At 38.1% G+C, this 22,641-nt stretch overlaps 1 protein-coding gene across 11 annotated transcripts in view; it reads left to right on the plus strand.

Annotated features, from left to right (window-relative positions):
- epb41a (erythrocyte membrane protein band 4.1a) overlaps positions 1–22,641 on the plus strand; it is a 49,128-nt gene that overhangs the window by 23,794 nt on the left and 2,693 nt on the right. For 2 of the 11 annotated variants that reach the window (XM_056742084.1, XM_056742073.1), the window contains exons 12-20: positions 2,379–2,626; positions 3,876–3,950; positions 4,274–4,312; positions 5,930–5,992; positions 9,489–9,659; positions 18,199–18,327; positions 20,382–20,480; positions 21,085–21,165; positions 21,477–21,593. In XM_056742084.1, the coding sequence (XP_056598062.1) occupies positions 2,379–2,626; positions 3,876–3,950; positions 4,274–4,312; positions 5,930–5,992; positions 9,489–9,659; positions 18,199–18,327; positions 20,382–20,480; positions 21,085–21,165; positions 21,477–21,575 (1,004 nt within the window). In that variant the 3' untranslated portion in view covers positions 21,576–21,593. Of the gene's footprint in view, positions 1–2,378; positions 2,627–3,875; positions 3,951–4,273; positions 4,313–5,929; positions 5,993–9,488; positions 9,660–11,587; positions 11,843–13,976; positions 16,742–18,198; positions 18,328–20,381; positions 20,481–21,084; positions 21,166–21,476; positions 21,594–22,641 lie in introns of those variants that run through there. The other 9 variants (XM_056742076.1, XM_056742079.1, XM_056742074.1 and 6 more) reach the window with 9 other exon arrangements.

Below are 22,641 nucleotides of genomic sequence, written 5' to 3' on the forward strand. Positions count from 1 at the left end.
TATCTTTGTCATTTTGATTATCCATATGTACAGTTGATAACTAGATGAAAAAAAGGATCTAACTCAAAACTTAATCTGATTAAAGGAGAAGTTCACTTTAGAATATTTGATAACTGATTATACTTTTTACTCACCCTCATGTCATCAAAGACGTCCATGTCTTTATTTCTTCTGTAGAAACTAATTCAGGGTTCTTGAGGAAAACATTTCAGGATTTTCCTCCAAATAAGAGATTTAATGGGGGGGCAACCCGATTTAAGATCCAAATTTCAGTGTCTTGTCGGTGACCTGACAAGTGCTAAGAGGATAGAGCTGGATAAAGGACGCGACAACTTTGTTTTTTCTACAACATTTCAAATGCTATTAGATTGTTAATGATAATCTTTAATTTTTATATTTTTATTAAGCCTTGTTGTGCAAGCACTGATGAGCTTGTGCAGAGGCAGCAGCTTTTGCCAGAGGGGAACTGGAATCCCCTGGTTGGGCCTGGGTTCCCCTGAGGTTTTTTTTCTCGATGGGAGTTTAGGGTTCCTCACCACCGTTTGCATATTGTTTTGCACTATCTGCCTGGCCGGGGGGGCTGCTTTAGAATTCATACTTGTATTAAATGTGTCTCATGTACAGCTGCTTTGTAACAATGAAAATTGTAAAAAGCGCTATATAAATAAAGTTGAGTTGAGTTGAGTTGAGTCTTCGCAGCTTTAAAGGGCGCGACACCAGCCAATGAATTAGTGTGTTTTATAGCAAAAAATGTCATTTTCTAAGAACAAATATACCTTTTTAACCACAAATACGAGGCTTGCACCAAACCTTGTTTTGCGTTCACGACTTCTCGTAAAACTTAATCACGTTGGATAGGGTTGGACATAAGAGTGAGTAAAAAATCAAAACATTTTAATTATAAAGCGAACTTGTCCTTTAACGAAAACACAACCGGTATGATCAGTATTTCATTATCAGTATTTTATAAGTCACTTTCACACGGTGTCTACACCGGACGTGACTTCCGCGACATGCTACGACAAACCCATTTAAAGGAAGCCGTATCTTGTCGCATTGCGCTGATCGCATCCGGTTCAGACACAGTGTTATTGTAAATGAGCAGCATCCAGAAAACTATCTTCCAAATTTGTGTATTTAAAAACTGACAATAATTAAGAATTGTAAAAAGATTTATCGTACACAGTGTTGCTTCTTAAGTATATATCATATATATCGTTTGATATAATCAAAATTATTGCAGTGCGGATTTAAAACCAAAGCAGGTCTTTTTCTGTTGGATTGTGGCCAATCACAACCAGTTGCCCTTCAGGAGTTTGACAACGGAGGTCTGAGTTGCTATGCTAAATCCATTTGCTGTCTAGTGTCTCTCGCTAGTTTATACTGTAGTTCCCCTGTGGTCTCTTTATGCAAGTTTTCTTGCAACATTTCAAGCATCTGTTGTTATTTGTACACTAAGCAGAAGTCTTTTGTCATTACTGGCCTTCTGTTTGAGAAGCTCCCAGAGTTCAAGCTTCATTTGACTCTTAATGTCTGATAGCATTACTGAGATGTGCACTGTGCATGTACATGTCTTTTTAAAATGTTGTGCCTCAAGCCCGGATTATAGTTCCCTTTTTATGCGTACTCGAGGGACCGTGTACAGTGCGCATGACGCAAATTTCGTCATCAGAATAGTACGCACACCGCCGTTGTTACTTCGCGTATAAAGTACGCTCAGGTTGCGCATGCGCATTCCATTTCTTAAAGTAACCACCAGGTGGCAACCGTGTCCTGGGAGCATCGATTCAATGTAGTTGAAGAAAATCTGACCCCTGTTGGCCCAGAGAGATATCGCAATATGTCGTAATGTGCATGCGTAAAAACCAGTGTGTATGTGTATGGGTCAAAAGAAGTATACTTTTTTAAGGCGGTGTGTTCGGCTGTACGCGTTCGCATTATAATACTTGGTGTGATTTATTTTTATGCTGTATAAATAAACCTTGACCTTGACAAAACAATTCTGCTGGAGTGAAGATTTCCAGACAGGTTTTTAGGTTAACAGGTTACTCCCTCGCAGATTTCTTCATTATTATCCACTAAAGCATCTTATCTATTGACATAAAATCAGCGTCTTGTTTCCACAAAACTGCACACTTTAGTCAGTGTTACTTGACTATACTGAAAATTAGCTTTGTCAATTGGCAAGTCTGTATAAACTGTTAATACAGCTATTTATTGCGCTAGACATGTGTAGATACTATTGACCGCTTTGTGATCTTGGGCAGCACTCTTTCAGCAAACCAATGACCCGAGTCCATACAGACAAGCTTTTACTGTTAGAATTCTTGCAGTGCCGTATACCTTTTCCTCATCTGTTTCATCCATCATTCTGTCAGCCATGGTTTCGACCCCGGATAAGAACACCCGTCCGGTCAGCGCTCCCATCATGTCTCCCATCTCCCTGGTCGATGCAGCTCCTTCTCCAGTGGTGCCATCTGCCGCCCGCACGGATCGTAAACAGACATCCACACCCACAGGCCGACCACGCTCCACTGAGAGGAAGAGTGAGATGAAGGCAGAAGCCCATGTGACTGACAGCTCCAAAACACACAGCACCAAAGCAGAGGGCACACCTGAAATAAAGGTACAATACACACACGCTTTTCAATATGAAGTTATAGAAAACTAAAAAAAATCAAAAAATATATTTTCCTATATTATAAATCATTATAGCGCAACTTGTATATTTCTTAATACCTAATATGATACTTAATGCTTAATATGTCTTATTACACGGCTCATTTGAATGCTTGATTCTGATTGGCCAGTCGCCAAGGGTATGTTATTTTCAAATAACGACCGCTCAAAACTAATAACATCCTGTAACCCAGATAATGCAAATCATTTTAATAGGAGCAGTTTAATTTTACACACAAATTAATTATAAATATGTCTTTTAATGAGATATATGACAATGTATTTACAAATGATTGAACCAATTTGCCTGTTCGTAACGTTTGAACGTAAACGAAACTAAGCGGCTTTTCCTCGCTGAAGGGCTTCATTCGGTAAAAATGAGCAAATAAAATATTTCAAATTCACATTTTATGTCTATTTTTTTTTCATGTGACAAGTAGCCGTGTTATAATTGGGATAATGTACAAGCAGCCGGCTGTTATCGCGAAATAAGCCCCTTCAATGTGATACAAGACCCTCTGCTTGGCCTCTGGTCCTGATCATACTGTCGGGGCTTAGTTACAACTTATTATTACACAGCTTGTTGGAATGCTTGATTCTGATTGGTCAGTTGCTATATTTGCAGGTTCGTAATTCCCAGATAACAACCTCTCAAAATTAATAACACGCAGTAACCTGGAGACAGCAAATCATTTTTACTGTTTTTTTTACAAATGAAATATAAATATGTCTTTATAGAACATATATGACACTATTAAATTGATGTGTTCGTGACATTTGAATGTAGTTTCTTAACTTAAAACTAAAAGTAAACAGCTTTTTAAAGTAGCCGTGTAATAAGCGGGATAATGTACAAGCAGCAGTGTGATCCCTCGGTCCTGGCTTATTTCTGAGACAACATTACATTATCCCTTACATATGTATAACCTATTCACATTAAACCAAAAAATACTTTTGCACCTGATCAAAATAACTACATCTGCAGTACCGACTCCTGCTGACTTGTAGCTGTCACTATTTCTAGCAGGCAGACAAGCTTTTCCATCTAGTGCTTGTTCTGAATATTCATAGGTAATCCTACATTTACTGTTTTGATCTATCTGAAACCTTGCCTGTGACCTTAAGAGCATCACAGTCACAATGTGAAGGTGTGGTTGAGATGGCAGTGTGTATATACTGTCTCTGTGCCACTGCAGACGGTAGCCCGGCGAGAACGGCGCCACCGTGACGCCCAGGTGGTGACGGCCACTAATGGGGAGAGAAAGAGCCAGGTTTGTGCTCAGGATTTCAGCCAATCAAACAACAGCATGCACAACAGTGGACTTACCCAATGTGGATGCCTTCACTAGCACTGTTGTATTTTATTGCTTATTTTATTTACTTTTTGTCTTGAGTATTTCAAGCAGTAATATGAATTGTTAACATCAAATCCTTTATCTGCTAAATGCATGCTGACAATATTATAGCACCATTACTATGAGACAAGTGTGTGGTATGTGCTCCTGTGTCTGTTGTGTTGGGAAAGAGATACTGTAACGTATATCACAGACACTCACATGCTTCTTTATTTCTTCTTCTTCGGGCGTGTGAGCAGTCACCACGGGCAGGCACAGAGGTGGTGCGCATGAGGAAGGTCAGAACTTGTTATTACAGCATGAGGAAGATGCCATTGTCCTCATTGCCCATGTTTTACAGCACACAACACCATTTTATCCATCTTTCTCATCCGCCTTGGCTGTGTCGTCTCGCTTTGTTTCGCTGGTATGAGTTTGGCTATAAAAGATGCCGCTGTGGCTGTCCGATGCATCACTTTAAGACAGCGACAGTGTGTCAGCACGACATGAAGCTTGCTGAGCTTTACTGTGTTCATTGTGCTACCCAGCAAGAGTGGAGTACAGATGAACCCAATGTCAGTTGCGTAGTTATCGTTGTTTTAGTTGCATCACGCTGTTTTTTACGTAGATGAGGACGGAAACCGTTTTTAAAGGGAGCCAAGCTGTGCTTTCCGACTGCAGGTCTTAGTCACGCAGGTCAAACGAGTCCACATTTCTTCTTTTGTGGTAATTCACAGCACGTCACAGGTGCTTTTGATACTTTGGGTTTTATCCAAGCCTGAGGGAAGAGAAGTCCGACGTCGTTTCAGCTTGGTTTTCTGTTGCATTTAAAAATTTTGTTCAAAGTGACCGTGCATTCAAGGTACATATTTTATCAGTATTTGTGTTAACTAGGAATCGATCCCTTGCCATTAGCTTGTGAACACAATGCTCTGCCAGTTGGGCTACAGGAACCCCACTCCTTAATTTGACATATTTAACTCTTTCACCGCCATTGACGAGTTATCTCGTCATTTAAAAAAACGCTTACAGAGATAGGAGGGAACAGGTGACAGGTGGTGGGATGTTTAGATGGGAGATGTTTACTGACCTCAGAGATGATGCAGGTGAAGAGCTGGGTTTTTCAGAGCGTATAGTAGTAAAAGTTGGCTGCTAATGTTTGTTTCTGCTGAGAGTCATCAGCCATCAGAGAAGATGTAGGAGGATGAGGACAGAGGGTAAGACTGGTGTTGTGGTAATAGGACGGTTTTGCGGTGGCTGCATGTTTTTATTTGCACTATTTTCTCTCAGGTGCTTTGGGGTCGGATTCTGGCAGAGAATGTCAGAGAATCTGAAATCGACAGGCAATAATTAGGGCAGGGGAGCCTTTTTTACTCATTAAAAGAGTAAATGTGAATTTTGAAAAAAAATCAAAAAGCATGTTTTGAAGAAGGTTTCCCAGCAAATAGAATTGCTTCAGCATTTTTTATTATATTTACAAACCTTTCCTGGCCTCCAGAATATTATGTTGTATGAGTATGTTGTCTTATCCTTACGCTATCTTTTAAAAAGCAAGAAAAACCGGTCAATGGTTGACAATCGTTGTGTCTATAAATGGTTCTGAAATCTCATCAATGGTGGGGAAATAATAAACACACTTTACTTTTAAGGATTAGCATGAATACAGTACATTTCACTTTTAATTTGTGTGTATAATCTCATTACATTTTATCCATTAGACAGTTATCCCTAAATTGGCAGTCACCCCTGACCTTTGACCCTTCTTTCTGCCCGACTAGACGGCCGATTCATGTTTAATTTGATTCCATCACGTTCTGCACATCGAATGTGTGAAACAAACTGTAAAAATGACACATGAATCATTTCACGACTTTATGTTCAAACATTGCCAATTTATGTTTTCCTGTTCTTTACAGAAAAGAGCAAAGAAAATTGAGGGTGAAACTATTTATATCAGACATAGCAATTTAATGTTGGAGGTTTGTATGGAAACTCTGGAAATATCTGATTTTTGCTGCTGCATGTCTCACTGCATGTTTCATCTTAGCTTCTTTCTTCATTCTTCTCACACGCTTTCTCTTTCTGTGTTTTGTAGCTTAATCCTAAAGGCTTGGCATGCACTATTTTCCTCACTAGCTCTAATGCAAGTACTCGCTTTTATTTTTTCTTGGTTTCATTTTGTAGCACTATTTGGTTGAATATATGATTGGGAGTTTTGAATCGCTGCAGATAGATAAGATCGAAACATTTTTCAGTTGAATTTTTTTGCAAATTGCTCGGATGCAAAAATAGCCAACAGCTGGACTTAAATGCATGCATTAAAAACATGGAAGAAAAATTCTTTAGAGACCATACCGTTCACTAAAGTCAACATGAAACAGCATTTACAACTCACACTTCCATTTTGTGACTTATTTCAGAGTAAAAAACGCAGCAAGGCGATGCCATATCGCTATTACATTTTTAACAGTAACATCTACTAGAGACGCTAACATGTTTAGATTGCGAACATGTTTAAAGAGAGTAAACAGGTCTGTTTTCATGTTGATTATAAATGTCTTTGCATTCCTATTTATTTATTCTGATATTTCTAAACAGTAGACTGCTATAGTAGATACATACTCTCAAAGCTACTGAACAGCCGCATGTATATTTATTTGCTCTACATTTAGTTGCTGTTGCATGACTCTTAATTGATTTATTTGGTGATAGGCCACATTATTATGATATTATCTAGTAGTTTTACAATACATGTCCCAGTCATATATTTTCCATAGTCACTAAAAAGCCAGAATGTTGTCCCCGTTGTTCTTATGAGGTCATTATGAGTCCTGCCATGAAACTATGACAAGTATTTTGTGACATTAACTCCTTTAGTCACCCCATGACTTCTTCTCTAACCCAATCGTCACTGTATCTAACCAAACGTGTTGTTAATAACACTGTATGCCCATCTCATTTACTCATGTTGAGACTCACATTGCTGATGTTTGAGCTGAAGATGGCTCATTCTTTACACCATTAAATGAACAGGCATGTGTCAAATAACTGTCCTGCAAGTAGAGAAACTTATTAAAGCATATTATGCAAAAATGCAGGAGGGTTTAGTTTAATATTGACCATGTTTATAGATTACAGAACACACTTGTTTGACCCATGTCTGTCGATTTGTACTTGATTATTAAACTTAAACCTGGTGAAACACTCTTGATAACCACCCACATCAACTCCTTTTTTATTGACATGACATTATTAAGAAAGGATGAATTCATTAAAATCCATAATGATAAAAATAAATTCTAGTCCTAGTGAGCTGCAGCTGCCCATAAGAAAAATTAAGGTACCAATGAGATTAAATGGACTAAATAGAAATGTTGGTAACACTTTACAGGTGCTATTTGTTAACAATAAGTTTATTTTAGCTAATGCATAACAACGAACAATACTTCTAAAGGATTTATTAAAATGTACCTCTTAACTGGCGCTGTCCATTGATTTATGCATGTGAGTTCTTATCTTATTGTTGTGACATTCCCGTTTACCCACATTTGCTTCCATATTTTTGTGGGAGTTTTGATCTAATCATGACAAACTATATATTGTTGGAAATTCTGAGACTCTTGAATACTTATTTCATTATTATTTTAGATAAATGTAGGAAGAATTATTGATTCATAAATGATAATCGATTCAAGAATGAGTGTGAATCAAAAAATATAGTTTCATACAAATTTCTTGTTTTGTTTACTTGTTCCTGTGCTTTTGTATTTTTTCATTGTGTCTGTTAATTGGAAAAGTGAAAAAAGCTTATGTCATCAAATTTCAGAATAAGTGTTAAAAACAATGGAAACCTATGGCCCCCTAGAGGATTTTGGTGGTAGAGCAGCTCAAAAACATAGGCACAAAAAACTCTGGTGTATCAAGTTCTTGGTGACTCTTGGGACTTCGACTCATGAAATTTGGGTATTCTGTATTTTTTCTGTATTTTTTTTCTAAAAGAAAAACTAACCGTTTAGAGTTTTTTTTGTAATTTCTTTTTACAGCAATAATCTTCTGATTCTCTTTATAAATGAAATAATTCTTGAATTACAGCCATTTTAGTGCCGACAGTGCGTTTTCATGTGTAGGCTGAAACAGGGCTGCGGCAGGTAAGAGGTTCATGTTAATTTTAGCATTTACTAATACATTATTAAAATCAAATTTTGTCCCTGTAACATTAGTTAATGCTCCATGAACTAGGATAAAAAATGCTGAATAACGAAATTGTTCATTATTAGCTTATGCATTTACTAATATTAACTAATAACACCTTATTATAAAATACCTTGTCTCGGCTATTTCTCCTGAGAAAAAAAGACTCTCTCAAAGAAATCTCACAAATGTCTTGATCAGAGTATCGGAAAGGATGTCACAACAATGTCACACATTTTACTCAGTTTTGCCAAGTCTTTGACCTCAAAATGTTGTCTAGGTAGGCTGCTTACTAGGTTTTGAAACCGAAGTGCTCTCAATGTGCTGCCAGTTTCACTCCACCTACTGTGATCATACATGTTCAAGCTATATAACCTGCTGCATTGTATCCCAAGTATTTGACTAAGATTTATGGTTTCATTGAGCAGTAAAAATGATGAGGCGCTTGGCTCTGTTTAATGTTAAGAGGCAGCTGAAGTCAGTCAAGGGAGGTGATGAGGGCTGTTTTCTCATGAGAGTGTTTCATTTTGTTGTGTGTCCCACTAAGACACGAATCAGCTCTCTCTGTTTTACATCTAATGTCCCGACCGTCTGCTGCCTTCTGCAGGTATCCAGATTAAATCTGACGTGAATACAGATCAGCTAGTATCTCACTCGATGTCATGAATCACGGTCTGTCACTATACACATGGACCACTGGTTCTGGCCAATCGCAGACTGGATCTGAGATGAATAATCATAGCATCCCCTCAGGTGTAGAGAGGTCACAAATCAGCCCACGGGGAAAGAGAACCGCTAAAAAGGCAGATAGAAGACCATCAAGGTCTCACCAAGTAAAACCGAGAGAGAGATCTGTGTCTCAGTTATCCATCTGTACAATGACCATGTGTGTGTTTCTCCTGATATCTGTTTGTCTGTAAACTGGTGTGACCGGGGACGGGAATTGTAGGACCGTTATTTCATTAAGATCATTTGTATATTTTGAGTAAAAAATAAATGAGATCAAAAAACAACTGGTTCTTGATTCCCAACCCTGCGCGTGACACACCAGAGTTCGGTGATTGAGATGATCAATAATATAAGAACTTCAGGCTAATGAGATCTCTCTGCTTCATTTCTCCCTGATCTCACAATCTCACTATTTCTTTCTCTTCTTTCTTTTCTTGTGTCATTTCTTTTTGTCTCATTTGATTCTTTTCCGGTGTCATCATGTCTTTTTCTTTCGATCTTCCTGGTATATTTTCTCTGCCTGGACGTCTTTCTCTCTGACTCTCTATCTCTTAGGATGTGGAAAAGACCCAGACTGAGATCATGCGTCATCACACTAGCATCAGTGAGCTCAAGCGCAGCTTCATGGAGTCGGCTCCAGTTCCACGGCCCAGCGAGTGGGACAAACGCTTGTCGACCCACTCGCCCTTCCGCACCGCCAGCTTCAACGGCCAGATGCAGCCTGACGTGAGTGCTTGGGTTACTGTACATGTCAAATGTTAAAGGTCACATTAGATTAATGGTTGTGTCGCTGGTTTGCTGATATGAAGGTGACTTTACGGTGAAGATTAACTTCGGAACATCAGTACTGTCATAACAGACAACGTGGTATTTTAAAGATTTATCTTGATGGTGAAATGAATGTCACTCATTTGATGGCACACCCGCAAATCACACACAGACGGTTTGATGCATATATGCATATACAGAATTGAAAGCGCTCTGTAAGACTTAAGTCACACATCATTTTAAGCTTGGAAAGTTGATGTATGAGTCCTTTTGAGAAAGAAGGTTACGGACATCAAAACTAGATTTTGGTGTTATTTGTTTGGCCATGTGCCAAGCTGTTCCTTTCAGTCTGTTATTGTGGTATTTACTACATTTATCCGCCCAAAAAGGACATTTACACTCTTTGCATGTAAGTCAGATGATCTTTACCTGTCCAAGTGGATGGATGGTGGCCTGAATGAACTACAAACTGGACCAGACAGTAAAACTTCAAGGAGTAGTTCACTTCAAAATATGCCCCCTTTGACTTTCCATAGTAGGAATAATGATAAAAATGACTATGGAAAGTCAGTGGGGGCTTATTTTGAATTGAACTACTCCTTTAAAGTAGTCAATACATAAGAGGTCAAAATTCTTTTAAAATGTATTCTTAATCATGATAAAAAGTTATGGGTTAAGACCTCCTACTTTAGAACTTTGCATCACTTCACTTTTTAATGACTTTAAAGGGATAGTTCAGCCAAAAACACCAATTTGCCATTTATTTACTCACCCTCAGGCCATCAGAGATGTAGGTGACATTTTTTCTTGAGTAGAACCATATAGAAGCTTGTTTGGTAAATCTGCAGCCCTCTCTGCTTCATGTAATGGCAGTCTATGGGGTCCACCTGTCTAAGAGTTCCTAAAGCACTTAATTCCAAAAAGCAGCTCCTGGCGACATGTTGACGTTTCGTGAAGTGACTCGCTCAATATTTCCATGAATTTGAAAGTCATTTTTTATAATATTAGCCTTCCTGTACAGCCTCAACACTCCCTTTTTGCAGGTGGCGCTAAACGTACCACACGCTTGTATGCCATCCTCCACCAAATACTATAATAAGAAGATTGCGATAGTGTGCAGAGGCTGACGTTCAGTTTTATGAAAATATCAAACGATTTGCTTCACAAAGCATCAACATGTCGCCAGGAGACGCCTTTTGGAATAATGTGCTTTTGGAACTCTTAGACAGGTGGACCCCATAGACTCCCATTATATGAAGCAGAGAGGGCAGCGGAGTTACCAAACATTCTTCTTTATGGTTTTTCTCAAGAAAAAATATCACCTTCATCTCGGATGGCCTGAGGGTGAGAAAATAAATGGCAAATTGGAGTTTTTAGCTGAACTATCCCTTAAAGTTGGCCTTTCGTCCACACTGAGACTGCATTTTTGTCAATGTAAACTTAGCGTTTCGAAAACGCAGGTGCGAGTTTGCAAATATGAAAACGCACTAGTGTAGAACGAGTCTAAATTGGTCAGAGAATATTTTTGTTTAATATACAGTAAGGTTGAGTGGGACTTTGGACCTGTGAATTTTCATTGTGGCTGGAGTTACCCAACATAAATCATCAATTGTCCTGTTATCTGCCCTCTGTGGTGAGTCGCTTAAAAAGTTCTGATAAAATAATGGTTGTGCATCACGACTTGTGGGCATTTACCAGTAGTTGACTACTTTTTACTCCTAGTGTAGCTCTTTTGCATAACCATACAATTGTCTACAAGTTTAACTGATATTGTACAGAGAGCATATTGTTTGATTATTTATATAAGATAAACATTAAAACAAATACAAACTTAATTTTATATGCCATTACATTGAAAAGTGTGTGTTTGCGTGTATGTTGTGTAGGTGAAGACGCCCCCTCTCCTACCCATACACAGAGTAGTGGGGGATATATCGGAGGTAATCGTACTCTTTTTTTGGTCCTTTTTGGCTGGCTTGTGACGCATCCATACCAGAAAAGACATGTTTCTTTATGTTGATAAAGAACAACGCAAGCTCAAATGGCCGCTGGATGCAATGGCCATGGCCCCATCAGAGTACAATTCCTCTCTGTCTGAAATCTGCCCCCTGCCTGCAGCTTTAATAGACCCTCTGGCCACGCCCTGTCCCCTCTACTGCTGCTGCTGCTGAATGGCTTTCTTCTGCTTTGATCTGCCAATCGCATGGCTGGATTTCTGCATGATTCTGATAAGGAATGCAGATAAAAGAATACTAAAGAAGCAAACAGGAAAAGCCAGCGATAAGATTCTGACGCTTCCTCCTCTTCATGTCATTGTCTTTTCCCCCTTCTTCCTTGTGTTTCTGTCCTACACCTCTTGTCCATCCGTTCCTTCCCCTTGTTTGTTCTCCTCAATCTCTCCACTTAAGTCTTGTTCTGGGTCTCAGTCTTTTCCTTCTCTCTCTTCACTCACATCTATATCTCCACTCAAGTTCTCATCCCCACAAGCAGGAGAGTCTAGTAACACCCATAAGACGATACGGCCGCCTGCCCCACGCCCCGCCTCTGCAGAGGCTTATTATGTTATGTAGCAGTCTCAAACCTAAGCACATAAAACTGCTACGTTACAGACAAAAAACGTTTTTTTTTTTACTAGATTTAACAAGAAATCTCATGAGCTTGAGATTTTGAAACTTTCAGTAATTCATAAAAATACCCGGCTCATAAGAGTCAATATAGTTTTTGAAGAAGAGATCACAGGTTGTACGGTTTGTTTTTTGTAGCATGTAATCCGTTACGTCAATGCAAGCCACAAATTTCCTACGCCCCATGATGCCTTTCGCGAAAAACGGGATTAACTTCTGGTTCAATGTAAAGAAATGTGTTTCTGCAGTATTTTAAGTCATTCGTTTATAGCACAATGTGAACTTACACACTGATAGCAATTTAAGGGGGATTCACATTTTGCGTCTTTTACGCACACAAGTTCGTTATTTAAATGTAGACAAGAGGCAGCCGCGCGCAAATAGTGAGCGTCGTAGTCGTAATGCGCATAGGGTGTGGCATGCACATTTTTGTATGCGTGTCAGCGCCGCATTGAGATGAAAATAGTTCAACTTTACATTTGACTTGAGAATGCGGCGCGGCTCACGTTTTCTGCGCAGTTTTAGACACAAAATTTGAATCGCCCCATAAACTACATCAGCATTCTGTCCAATACTTTATAGGGGAATGGGATGATGATTTTAATACTTGACAACGGATATTTAGCAACTTTATTGATTCAGTTGTTGTAACGGTGAATCATTTTTCTTAAAAGCAAACTGCAGAGCATTACACGGGCCACGTGAACATATCATAAAGCTACTGTATTGTCATCTGGCCATTAATCTGATAAACATACTAAAGATCACGTGCAAATGCTGCCTTATTCATTTTTAAACATTCTCTCTATGTTTTGTTTATAGGATGATAAGTTGAAGAAATAACTACTTAACAAAGCATATCAGATGAGAAATGTTGTCCATCTCACAATATATCAACAGACACATCGATAAAATACAGTAAAGAATCCTTGTAAAATCTGTTTTGCGTTTTTATTTATACCTTATGAATCTATTACATCTCCCTTATAAAACTCCGAACTCTCTTTTTAAAGTATGGAGACATTGAGTCTAAGTCATGTTTAATGTTCATTATCTATTTGCTTGAGATAAGCGGTCAACATTTTAAAGTTCGCCCTATAAAAACTGAACAGTCCCTCACAGGAGCAGTCCATCTTTAGATCTGTGAGTAATGCGCTCGTTTTGTTGTAAGTGCAGCCACGAAGCAGGTGTTGCTCATCAGTTTCGAAATTGTTTTTTCATATATTCCCACATGAAACCAATAGTATTACAATTCAAAATATCAATCAGTCTCATTTTCTGTCATCAGAATAAGTTATTCAATGCTGTAATACACTACTTCCGCCGCCTCACCGAAAGTTGTGCCCACGTTCATTTTTACAGTAGCGCCCTCCGGAAACTTGTGGTTAGAAAATGTAATTTTTTATTCATTCCCCAATTTCCAATCATATTTGTCAGATATAGTGGGTGTGCGGTGAATGGTTGTTCTTCTAGGATGTATTGTAGTAAACCTCTATCTAGCACATGGATAATTTGACATAACTTCTTACCCCGTGAGGCAGTGAGGATCTCACTGGTGGTCCGATCCCCCAAATCATCCCGTTTTTTATGGTGTTTGTCTGTTGCTGAACAGATGTATTTGCACTGTCAAAATATACTTGTTTTCTGACAGGTCTAAGTGTCAATCAGGTGTACAGCACACCACCATCGCCATAAAAACCTTCAAAGCTTCAACCTGTTTGGCCTGCCTGAACCTCTTTGGTGTCATCTCTGCTCAGATCTTGAGTCTATACTGTAAACTTATCCAGAATCCTCTATGACCATACACATACATCTATCATCCGTCAAGCTCTCCCATGTCTCTCCACCCCCCAACCCTCCTCCACACGTCTGTTCATTGTTCTTTGTCTCTCTTGATGTCCCGTTGGCCCGCACAGAGGTGGAAGCGTGAGGCAGGTACGCCGAGGCTAGAACAGGTAAGGGTCAGGTGGGCACCCATGCCAGGGGGGCTGGCGCTCCTGCAGCACATGGAGAAGGACGAACATGGTAATGAAGATGAAGTCACTGAGCCTCAGGAACACAATGACCAAATCTCCATAGCTGTGTCCACGGAAGAAGACTGGAGTGCCACAGGAGTCTGTCAGCTGTCCCCCATAGTTTTGTATCGCACTCGTGTGTCTGTCCTGCTGAGCGGCCTGCTGGTCGTGGCGCTGACGTTGTGGTGGCTAGTCTTCATTTGAGAGACGGCGGAAGAGAAGAAACGGAACTAAGGGAAAGTTTTCAGACTAAACAGAGTTTGGATCTTGAGAACTTAAGGAGGAGGGAAAGTGTGGACCTTCCTTGAATTTTGGTGAATTCTTAATGATCTCTTAATGATCTTGATTAAGAGTTTAAGAGTCTGAACAAAAACACTGGACATGAGCACTGTACTACAGTACCAGACTGTATTCAAGGTCATACAGTCTTCATTTATCAATGTTCATTCAGTGTTTTCAAATGTTCTGCTTTCTGTAGTTACTACTCAAATGGTTTTAGTCAGATTGTTTTCTCCGATCATTACGGTGCTTGCAGAATGAGCTATACATTAAAATGAGAAAGTCTTCCTCTCTTTTATTCTTTTTTGCCAATCTTTCAGCTTGATGTGCAGACTTCAATTAAAACCGTAAATAACGTCACAGACATTGGGCCTCATTTATGAAATGAGCGTACGACCATAAACGCACGGACGTAAGATCGTTTCCACTCAAAACTTGCCATTTATCAAATTGGACGTGAGCGTTTGCTACGATCAAAACTCACGATAGGTCTAATCCTGTGTATGCAGGTTTTAAGAGCCTTTAACCCTTTTGATAAATGATAAGTAATAATGACAAATAGAGAGATACGTTAAGTTTTTTCGTTTAGTTTGATGATGTAAAAAATATTCCAAAGCGATTTCTTATTTTCATTACATAATAAAAAAAAATGTATATGATTATTTAAATAACGTTAACGGGTTCTTTTGTGGGCAAAACTTTTAATGAGATTTGATTTACAAATAAGTGAATATTCTTATGTTGGTCCACATGTAAAGTTGAGCTTTAAACAATGACATCTTTATTGTGTACTGAATTGTGAATGGCTGTATCTTGCTTGCATCTAATTTTCTAATGTGTCTGTTGTGGCATTCAAACCGCAGGACATCATTGCCGAATTTGTTGAATTTCATACACAGACAACTTGGCATGTGGTTGTGGGTGTCATTTTTGCACTGCAAGCACTGGTATTTCTTTGAGGACAGCACATTTTTGTGTGTTTTTGCTCTTATTTTATTGCTGTTGTGATTGTTTTAGTATTTGTTAGCTGCAACAGTTTTATTATCTTCATGCAGTGATGGATGAAATCGTTTCTGTGCTACAGGAAGTCTATTTATATTTTACATCAGACTATCATACGGTGCTTTACTGATAGTCCTCATTAATTTATATTGTTTTGTTTTCCTTCTATGGAACTGAGAACATTTTTATTTGTGTTCTAAAGCACTGCACTACTGTTGATGATTCTCCTGCAACTCTAGTTTTAAGTGACTCCGATCAGGTCCTCTCACTCCACAAAAACAATGCAAAGCAAAAAAGGCAAGAAACTGTATGTTTTGATCTGTACACCATTGTTTTTAGTTTAAGATGCACTGTACAGTTTAGGTTTTGTAGCTTAACTTAAGAGAAAAACTTTGCACTTCTATGGACTCCAGTCAAGGTGATGTCATATTTATAATAATGCAATTGCAACTGATCCAGTGTAGGATAGAAAAACAATGTTAACGTCCAAGTTCATGTCTTATTCAATAACCACATGTTTTTTGATTACTTCCTGGAAATGTTTCGACAAATGATCTTAACCGGACAAATTATCTAAGAGCAATTTGTACACAACATTATGGTAATAGGGTAATGACCTTCTTTTTTCGGGTAATAGACAGGATGTGGAATTGGGACATGACCCAGGTTGGACTCGAACCTGGTTCCCCGTCAGCCAAATGCTCATGTATATGTGTCTGAAGGGCAAACCACTGGGCTACTGCGCTGACACGACTCCACATATTTCCATACACCACAAACTTGTTTTCCTTTGCGTCAAATTAAATATGGCATGAATTCTGACTGAGATCCATTTCCTGATATTGACAATCCAATGTACAATCAATAAAATCTAAAAAATATATATTTTCTTTGACGTCATTTTCACAACATTTAGAAGTCAATATGTATTTATATATAGGTGCACGTGGTCAGGTAAAATAATGTATAATGTCAACCGTCACCTTACAGTGGAAAAACATCCAGTGTAATATGCAATTCACTCACCCTCATGTAATTTCATACCTGTATAAATGAATGAACACAGAAAAAGATATTTGGAAGAATGTGAGTCATTTTCACTTCTGGAACATAATTGATTACCATTGTAGCAAAAATAAAATGGTCAAAGGTGTCTCAGAACTGGTGTTTATTCAAAATATCTAATAACTAAAACGAATGAAGAAAAACATGTATACTCTTTTTTTCTTACTATGGTAGTGGATGATGTCACAGATCTGAAAATGGGTGACATTCTTTCATATATCTGTCTGTCTTCATCAGATCAAATACATTCATACAGATTTGAAACAACCTGAGGGTGAGTAAATTATGACAGAATTTTCTTTTTTGGGTGGACTATCCCTTTAAGAATTGTTAGATTTAAATAAAGCATACTTTTCATTTACCATGTTTAAAGATGGGAATGTGGCCCAATGGAGGATTTTGTCTTTATACCCTTAAAGCATCTCATTTTAAGGAACACCGCTAGTTTCTCAAAGGAAAGAAAAACTCCCATCCACTGATGGCAAAGTACTTTATAAACGTCCTCTGGAAACACTTTTCTGATTTCAGTCTTTTATCTTCTCCGAACTATAGAATCTTCAGAGTCATAGTTGCAGTTTGTCCTCTTTAAAATGAGCGAATAACTACTTGAAAGGAAACTTCCAGAGCTCGGCACGTGAGGTATCATGATGAGCTGTTCTTTTGAAAGCGCCACATGGCAAGTCCTGGCTCGAATCTGATGCTGCATTGCCTTCGACATCTGTCAACCTGCCGTTTCTTTTATTGGTTGAAAATCATTTTTGACTTGAAACGTTCCCAAATCAAAAGCTTTTATGGCAGAGTGCCTGGAGATAAAAGATTAAAAGGGAAAATTGATGTGATTTGTTATGGCTTTAATATGCATAATCTGCGTATCTAAATTGAGCATTATGGGTATTGCTGGGCTCTTGTGAGATGCTGTAGGCTTCAGCCTGGTCCTCTCGCAGAGAGTTTTCTAATACAAACACACATTTTACGTGCCTTATCTTTGTAAAAATTGAAGATGCACACCCCCAATTTTATATTACACTGTGCTCTGTGATGAATTATGGTATCCTGAAGGCCATTTCTGTGCAGTCACAGGCCTATATAATTTCAACCTTCATTTTTCTTATTTCAGCTTATGTTCTTTCGGATCCTTTTAGCTTTGGAGGCTATTTTTTTACTTGCGTATAAACAATCGAATCAGCACACTATATGATGCTTGTTGATGGGTTGACCCTTCCGCTGACCAGGAAAATTTGTTTAAAGGGAGCGCAAAACCCATCCGAACGTATTGCAGTGGCACTGTTAGAGATTCCCCTTTTTCATTCCGCCAGACTAAGCATTTTTTTCTGTTTGGTAGTTGTTTTTTATGAGCCAGTCAGCATAGAATTTCAGCCTTCAGGTTCTAGTACTATACAAAGCTCGGACGAAGCTTCCAGATGGTGTTCAGTAATTTTGATGTGTGCCAGTAAGGTAATGTAGTGAGAAAAGCAATCCTACTCACTTTGCATTCTGACCCCCCTTACACAGTCTCCTGTGGTGAAGACAAAAACTATCACCATTTCTGATGTCTCCAACTCCCTTCGCGGCGAAATCGCCATCAAGGACATTCCAATAGTGCACACAGAAACCAAGACCATCACCTATGAGTCTGCACAGGTGAGAGGGGGTCTAGGACATGCACTCTTTTGTGCATTTATGTCCTGTGTGTCACTGACAACACATTTGTTATTCTCTGTTGCCAATTTTGCTTGGTGTTTGGTCGGGTGTTTGTTGTTGTGCCAGCTTTTGTCTGCAAGTGTCATACGTTACATTAAATGACAATCGCCTGAACTAGTGTTGGAGGATGGCGTGGTGTGTCAATAACAATACTTATATCAACATTGCCGAGTATACAGTTTGTATGAGTATACAGATTAGTCAATATTAGTGATTTACAATGAACGCCAGTACAGGATATTTAAAGGAGTAGTTCACTTTAAAATACATTTTCATGATAATTTACTTACTCCCATGTCATCCAAGATGTTTGTTTGTTTCATCTGTAGAAGAAAAGAAATGAAGGTTTTGGATGAAAACATTTCAGGATTTTTTTCCATATAATGGACTTCACTGGACTCCAAACGGTTGAAGGTCAAAAGGAAAGTTTCAGTGCAGCTTCAAAGGGCTTTAAAGCATACCAGACGATGAATAAATGTTTTAATAGTGAAACGATAGGTCATTCAAAATTAATATAAAATGATATGCTTTATAAACAGAAATACTCGCCTTGCTCTTTTCTGCGATGCGCGTTCATGACTTCACGTAATTACATTGAAAACTTGCACGTTCAACTTGTAAACACTGACTCAAGCGTGACCTTTTCTCATAGTTACTTATTTTGGGAAGTCATGAATGTGCATCGCAGAACAGAGCAAGGCGAGCATTTGTGTTTATAAAGCAAATAGATTTGTTTTCTTTTTGAAAATGACCAATTGTTTCACTAGATAAGACCTTCATAAGATATTATGAAGATAAGATATTCATCATCTAGTATCGTCTAAAGCCCTTTGAAGCTGCACTGAAACTGTCATTTTGACCTTCAACTGGAGTCCATTGAAGACTCCTTCAAAAAAACCTTCATTTATTTTCGACTAATGAAAAAAAACATAAACATCTTGGATGACACTGGGGTGAGGAAATTATCATGAAAATTGATTTTAAAAGTGAACTACTCCTTTAATATGTGTAAAGTTGTACATGAACATGTATTTGTACAGTGGTATGAGTGCATACAGTATAATCCCTATCTGTATCCACATCCGCTGATACTAGTGATTTTTAATGCCTCCCATTGGTTGACATTGCTTTTTTGGCTGATTTTATGTATGTGTAATTGGTAGTAGTATCTGACATTGGATATTCAAACTTATTTCCTATTGTATTTACTCTACTTTTCGGTTTAAATAACCACATTGCAGTAATCACACTCAAGTATCTGTCATTCACATAGAGGACAATCTATTGTGTCTTTCTGATGAGCTTCTAAACACTCATGGAAAAACCCTGTGCCATAATGTATACAATAAACAATTGTATATTGTATAGTTCACCCAATAATGAAAGTTCTGTTCCAATCTGGTATAAATTAATTTGTTCTGTTAAACACAAAGAAAGATATTTGGTATGCTCTTTTGTTTTGTTGATCACAAAATAAGGTATTTTGAATAATTTGTGAAAGCAATCAGTTCTGGGGTACTTTTGACTACAATTTAAAATGTTCCTACTATGGTAGTCAATGATGTCCTAGAACTAAAAGTTGCTAACTTTAAATTATCCTTTGTGTTCAGCAGAACAAAGTAATTTATACAGGCTTGGAACAACTTGTGGATGAGAAATTTTGGGGTGAACTATCCCATTATGATTGCATCTTTTCAAAATGAATTGTTATACATTTTTCATTCTGAACATATGTTGTAATATCTTATCATATGTCATTCAATAATTTAATAATATTACATGAAACCATATAATCAACCATATAATAATAATTATATGAACAAAGGATTGCCTCTTTTATATTTATGTCAGTAATGAGTTTTTTCAGCGCATTTCGACTTTATACAGTATGATTGTATTATGCAAGTAAAATTGATTTCCAATGATCGAAAAGATACATGGTTGTACTTCTGATAAACTAGTATTCAAAGCAAAAATGTTTTGTCTTCTAACAGACCAATGCAGTGTCTGAGAAGGAGTCTGGAATGCTGTTGAGTGCTCAGACGATCACATCTGAGACTGTGAGCACCACCACTACAACCCAGATCACCAAGGTACAGACGGTTTCATCTTTACAACATAAACAAACGTTACAGCGCATGCACACTTTTGTGTTCTGACTTAACTTCCGGTACACATTCTCAAACAATAGAGTGCCTGTAGATAATTTATGATAACAATCAAAAACAAGAATAACCGTCTGTGCCTTTGCTCAACTTGCCTCTCCAATATTTTGAATTTAAACTGCGATACCAAGCTCAACCGCTAGATGTCAGTGTACCATACGGTTTCCCCAAACTAAAGGACCTGTTCAACAAATAGTTTATTTAATAAAACATTCAACAAAATTCAACAAATCTATTAACACAATTATTATACAGTAAAATAATAATACAAATTAATACTACATAAAACAATTAAATATAAATAGTCATCCCGCACGTCCGATGAAACGGTGTATAGGACAATCTATTGTGTCATTCTGAATGAGCTTCTAAACACTCGTGGAAAAAAATCCTCCGGCATAATGTTTACAATACATAGCAACTGTATATTGTACAGCATTAGTGATAACACTAGTATTATCAAAAAAATAAAATTAGGAAAATGATAAGGTAGCTCTCATCGTCTTGTTTGCTTCTCTCTGTCTTTATTTAGACTGTGAAAGGCGGAATCTCAGAGACCCGTATCGAGAAGAGAATTGTGATCACTGGAGACACTGAGATTGACCATGATAAGGTGAAATGCATTTACTACCTGCAGTTATCGCCTATAAAATAATGTTCTTTCCGCTATATACGTATTTCCCATGGAAACAAGACATGAGTGACGTAGCTTTCAATTTATATCATAGTCCAGAAAAGCACGATTGGCACATTGTATTAAAAACGTCTTCAAATGAGATATACAGTATATACGCGTTACTTTGCACATGAGATACCAGAAATGTGTATACTTTTGGCAGATGCTTTTATCCAAAGCCATCTACAGTGCATCCCTTGGCCTTTGTGGTGTGCGGTTGTTTTAAAGCTGTTCTTTCTGATCTCCAGGCTCTTGCTCAGGCTATAAAGGAGGCAAAAGAGCAGCATCCTGACATGTCTGTCACTAAAGTGGTCGTTCATCAGGAAACAGAGATCACCCCTGAGTAACATCTGAATGAGACCCCGGTTAGTGCCTGTGTTAACCTGTGTGCGATTTATAGAATGTGCATTTGTGTAGTTTTTAATAATACATTTTAGTATGAATTAACCATAAACATATGATCATACAACATACTGCCAGAAACTATGCATGTTTTGGAGTTTTGTATTTCATTTGTAAAATACATTTTATTTATAATATAGTGAGAATTTAACATTTTTATTTTGGTTAAACACCAAATTTATAGTGGTGGAAAATCTGTTAAGTTAAGTAAAAATACTAAACATCTTCTGAGTATGGGCCTTGGATCACATATGCTCTGTTTTATTAAATTTCTCAAAAAATGTTCTTCCTTTCATTCTAATTTTAATTTTTGTGATGTATGACCAATTCACACAATTCCAAAAGCATCCCACTGAAAGGGAGTCCAGGATCCCTCTATCTGCATGAAAACCCTTCACAGAAGTGCATGTGTAGACTGCGGGAATTCTTTAGTATTAGACACAGCAAGGAAATGTGTGATTTACAGACTCCATAAACGGTAGAGAAAATGAACTGTGCCTTAGTAAAGCCCTCGGTTCTGCATCAAGTCCCTTAGACAGCAATATAATCCTGCCATATTTATGACACGAATACGTGCTTGTAGTTCTGATATGTTTGCAATGCTTCATAGCTCTACGTTAATATTTTCTTTATGAGATTTGTAAGGAAAATAATGAAAAAGTCCAAATGTCATATTGTATCTTTTTAAATCAGGCAAATATTTAATTGTTTCTGTGCCATAGCTTAAGCTTTGTGGCTTTTATTATGTATACTCACCTCCATTTTAGACGATAAGTCACATCTTCTCTTATTCACTCACTTCCATGCTTTGGGGTCTACTTGAGAACATAGAGAGTCCAGCAAAATGCTACCTTCCTTAAAACATAATGCACAGGCGGGGGCGGACTGACCGGTAGGAGATTCTGTCAAAGTCCAGAACAGCCGTGCCAAGGGGCGGACTGGCCATCAGGAGTCCCGGTGTGCTGCTAACGTATGGGGCAAGAATGGCCACTTTGGCCGCCCCGGAGAGAG

This window comes from Triplophysa dalaica, chromosome 25 (assembly GCF_015846415.1).
Source record: "Triplophysa dalaica isolate WHDGS20190420 chromosome 25, ASM1584641v1, whole genome shotgun sequence".
Taxonomy (NCBI): domain Eukaryota; kingdom Metazoa; phylum Chordata; class Actinopteri; order Cypriniformes; family Nemacheilidae; genus Triplophysa; species Triplophysa dalaica.